The following is a 4,776-nucleotide window of genomic DNA, read 5'->3' as shown; positions in this document are numbered from 1 at the left end:
CTCATTAATATTGTTAATATTAAAAGTATGAGTTTGAATTTCTTCTCCAAAACTACATAGTGCCCCTTTAAGATGGTTTGTGGTCATTTGATTTGATGCTAATTTGTTTGGGATTCTCTATCACTAAAGCACATCATCACATGAAATGATCAGGTTAGTCCTGAATTATTACAACAGAGTAGTACATCTCACAGTAGGGATCACAGCTGTGTTGGCAGAAATCTGTATTAAGACAAAGACTCTAACACACAGAGAGCAGCTGAATATTGAAATATTACACGTAATAAATGCTTCTACAGAGACTCTGGATGTATGAGACAAGAGTGGTAAACATGTCGGCACAAAGAGAGGACTCTGCCTGCATGAAAATTCACATATTATCTTGCGTGCTGATGGCAGGTCGGTTGAGGTAAAAGACATTATTTACACCCTCGACGTGTGGTCGAGCTTGTGCAGCCATCTCAGACAACAGACGAGCTGTATGGAGACAATTGATCTATTTTTGCTTTTTTTGTCCGTTTTAAAACAAGTCTCCAGCTACTTCAGTTGTTTAGCAGAATGCTGCAACTCTTTTACTGTGAAGTTCCAGAAATGTTTTGAGGACTACGAGACTTCACCTGAGTTTCATCAGCATGGAGGGAGGAGATGATGATAACTGAGTTTTACTTTGTGGGTGAACTGTTCCTTTAATTCAACAAAAATCAATCAACAATAAAAAAAAAAGTGTCAGTGCATTAGCAAACATAAATCACAGTAAGTAGAGCTCATTAAAAAAAATGAGTCAACAATTTTAAAGTGCTTCTTGATACTTTTCTAATTGTTTCTTCTTACTCCACCAGGTTTCTTCAGCTGTGCAGTCATCACTTAAGCCCTTTCACACAGAGACTCTGCATTATCGCCACAACGAAGGCTCGCATTTACCCCGCCTCTGTTTGTTCATACTGGACCATGCAGAGCCGGGGTAAAGCAGCTCCCGTGTGTCATTTCACACAGACGCCGCCTCGCCTCTGAGCCGCAGTGAAACTGTCCCCCCTCTCCACATCTGTAACTTTCACACAGAGGGCGACGCATGATTCCCGCTCTGATAGGGGCAGTGTGAATGGGGCTTAAGACTGCAGGTAAAGATTCATATGGTCCATAAAATAAAGAGTGCGTGTAGCCTGCGGGAGGAAGGGGAGGAAGAGGAAGAGGAGGAGGAGAGAGTAGTTAGTGTGAAGAACTGTCTGATCCACGAGCTCTCTTTTCTTCTCATTTTCTGACAAATACAAAATCCCTCTTTCTCCGGAGACACAGAGAGATGCTTCCCTCGTAATCATCGACATTGTATTTTTGCCAACAAGTGTGCAAGTTGTCACAGGTCCAGATACCCAGTGAACAAACACATGGATGAAACGAGCCGATAATAATCAGATAACGCAGCATTGAGTGTGTGCGTAAAAGACACCGTATCCAAATGCGTAACGCGCAGGGCACCTGCGGCATCTCTCCTCCTCTCTGTGCGCAGCCTGTTTCCTTTAGTAGGCTATTGGTTTCGTTGCTCTTTTTCAACAAAGTGTTAATGACTTTTTGTGTGTGTCGTGTGTTGTTTTGTAGGGGCGGTCTCTCTCTCTACCCTGCCAGTTGTTGGTCAGGTCTGACGGAGGGCGGGTTCGTCCCTGAGAAGGTTAAGTAGCTGTCCGCAACAGAGCAGGCAGAGCATTCAGCAGCAGTCCTTCTGCGACTCTCTCACCTCTTCTCTGCGACTGACTCGCAGGAAAAGTCGGACTTTTATACCGAGGCTAAATTTAGGGGGCTGGCCGGTGCACGGCGTCCCATCCTGGACGCGCTTCCTGATTTGTGCTGCGGAGCAACATTTATAAGAAAAGCAGATTGTTCCGCCGCACAGGAGAGAGGAGCAGCAGCTCAGCGGACCGCAGAAGAAGCATCGCTCTGAAGCTTTTGACTCTTTAAACCCCAAGTGTCTTTGTTCAGTATTTATTAAGGAATTAATTTCTATCTTTTGGAAATGGCCTTGAGTGGGACCATTTTACCTTCAATCTCGACGTTTGCCAACCAAAAGGAGAAATGTTGGGAAGATGTAAGTTATGTTTGACTTCATCACACAACTCAATTCACTTGTGTTGCTGGTGTCAGTGTGTCCTGTCATGTACTGCTGCTGTCCGTTTGTTCCTCGGCACTCACATTGTGTTAAAGTTGTGTTTTTATAGTTTCTAAGTGACGTTCTTCGCTCTCGGCGCACTTTATGTGCTCTTCTCGAGTTATTGTATCTGAAGTGTTGTGAAACGTTGGTTGTGGGTTTTTGAAACAATATATTGTGTTGTCTCCTCCCTGCTCCAGAGATGGAAGGGCGACATGAGCAGCACTGTGCTCAGCATGGACTGCAGCTGTCTTGGCAGAAAAGAAGAAGAGGACCTGGATAAGTTCTTGGATCTTGAGTTTATTCTCGCTAACACCGCCGTCTTTGACAGCGTCTCAGGGACTGGGTCAGAGTCCTATCGGCTCCAGGACTCCGGGACGTCCGCATACCAGCAGCAGCAGCACAACGGGATTCCCCCGCAGCCTGTCACTTACACCTCTGCCCCGAACGTGAGCAGCCCACCTCCACCCTACAACAGCCTGATGGCGGAGCTCCTCCGCTCTGACGTGGACACCAGCTTCCTCCCGGGGAACAGCCCCAGCATCCAGGGCAGATTCCTGATCAGCTCCACGCCTTTTCACACCGCTCAGGATTTATTCCCCGAGCTCCCGAGCATTAAAGCGGAGCCAGCCTCTATGGACACGTACGGCCCGGTCATAGGTCTGGTTCCTCAGAGCTGCACCAAAATCAAGCACGAGGGGAATGTCTCGTGCATGATGTCCTACGAGCAGCAGCCTCGGCTGGCGAACTCCCCGCAGGCTGCGCTGGGCAACATGACGCCGCCACTCAGCCCGGACGACCTGAGGAGTAACTCCACCTCGCTGACGTTCCCGCAGAGCTTCCACCCGCACCACCGATGCGCTCCGGGAGGATTTCCTCACCCGCACAGCGGCATGCAGCTGCCTTTCCCAGGGGCACACCACCACCAGTTCCCCGGCATGTTCGGTGAAGACGCGGCCATGGGCATGCCGCAGCAGCCGGCTGCCGGCCACCGGATGCTGCTCACCCCGCCGCCCTCCCCGCTGGACTTCGACACCAAACCGAAGAGGGGTCGTCGGTCCTGGCCGAGGAAACGAACTGCGACACACACCTGCACTTTCAGCGGCTGTGCAAAGACCTACACCAAGAGCTCCCACCTGAAGGCGCATCTCCGGACACACACAGGTGAGGTGTGCGTGTGACGCGTGCTGGACGCTTTGTTTACCATTCTATTATTTATTTATATATATCAATATTATAATCCCTCATAACGACCTGCCGTCAAACTCTGAGCTCGCTCACGGCTGTTGTGTTTGTGTTGACAGGAGAGAAACCCTACCACTGCAGCTGGGAGGGCTGCGGCTGGAAGTTCGCGCGTTCCGATGAGCTCACACGTCACTTCCGCAAGCACACTGGACACCGGCCGTTCCAGTGTCACCTGTGTGAGCGGGCCTTCTCCAGGTCCGACCACCTGGCGCTGCACATGAAAAGACACATGTGAGGACAGTCCTGTGGGACACAGACTGAGCTGACACAGAGACACGTGTCATAATAAAGAAGGAAAATACATAAATAGAGACTCCAGGAATATAAACTATAGTGGTACCATGACAGCATAAACTGCCATACAGTGTGCTGAGGCCACTGTTGACTGCACTGTGACACCTATAGGTATGTTATAGGAATATTAGAGTGACTCTTCATGGGGCAGATGGAGCATCCACACCAGATGCCTTCAAATGATATTTTGTAAACAAAATCTATTTAAAAAGTATTTCTGACAGAAGTGACAAACACGGAGCAGATAGAGCCAGCCACATAGACACACACCAAAGTGTTTTTTGTAACCATGTAGCTGGTACTACTTTTTGTATGGAGTGCTATTTATATAGAGAACAAATTAAAGGAACATTCCACTAAACATGTCAGGCACATGCTGCTGAAGCAACTGGAAGCAGACAATCCTCTGAAGAGCAATGATTACTTGTTGTATTGTCACCATGAGTGCCTTCTATAACACATTGTTACACTTTCTATGAGTGCCATAATCTCCACTGGCTCAGAGACAATCACAGTTTTATTCTGTGTCTTATTTTGTAAGAGTAAGCAGCACGAGAAACAAGCTTTGAGACAATGTTTTGTTCTAAAACTGCCTTTCTTTGTGTCCTTGTTGAAAGCTTGAATAGATTGAGTCTGTGTGTTTTCTACTATTTGAAGTCAGGCTCTCAGAAGTCAGACGTCACCTCAACACCAGCTGACTGACAAAGGACGACACAGTCTTTGGCAAATAGCCATGTTTGTTTCTGCCTTGAACACTTGTACTGCCTTGTAAATATATTTTTTTATATAATGTAAATAGTTTATTTTAATGTACATATTAAACTAAATGAACAACACAATTTCTGAGTCCTAAGTGTGATTGACAATGGTTAACATAGAGGCTTAGCAGTTATGTACACATACATACGCGAGCTGGCCTGGGACCCCCTAAAACCTCCACAATCAGCAACAAGGGGCTGTGAGTGTATCACTGTGGGACAGAGCAATGAGACAAAGTGGTTCAGTACCAAAATATGTCTATTTTCAACTTCTCATATATGTACAGGTTGTGTCCATATCAACTAAAATCAATCAATCAATATGACAACACACACACCAAA

The 4,776-nt window shown here is 47.0% G+C and overlaps 1 protein-coding gene across 1 annotated transcript; it reads left to right on the top strand.

Annotated features, from left to right (window-relative positions):
* Positions 1 to 1,682: 1,682 nt before the first annotated feature.
* On the top strand, positions 1,683 to 4,509 carry LOC311258123 (Krueppel-like factor 2). The gene is made up of 3 exons (XM_084354177.1): positions 1,683 to 2,077; positions 2,338 to 3,301; positions 3,442 to 4,509. Exons 1-3 carry the CDS (start codon positions 2,006 to 2,008, stop codon positions 3,615 to 3,617), a joined length of 1,212 nt encoding a protein of 403 aa, XP_084210303.1. The 5' UTR covers positions 1,683 to 2,005; the 3' UTR covers positions 3,618 to 4,509.
* The last annotated feature ends 267 nt before the right edge of the window (positions 4,510 to 4,776 follow it).

This window comes from Pagrus pagrus (assembly GCF_965226575.1).
Source record: "Pagrus pagrus genome assembly, chromosome: 6".
Classification (NCBI taxonomy): domain Eukaryota; kingdom Metazoa; phylum Chordata; class Actinopteri; order Spariformes; family Sparidae; genus Pagrus; species Pagrus pagrus.
This window is presented reverse-complemented; position numbering and strand designations above follow the sequence as displayed.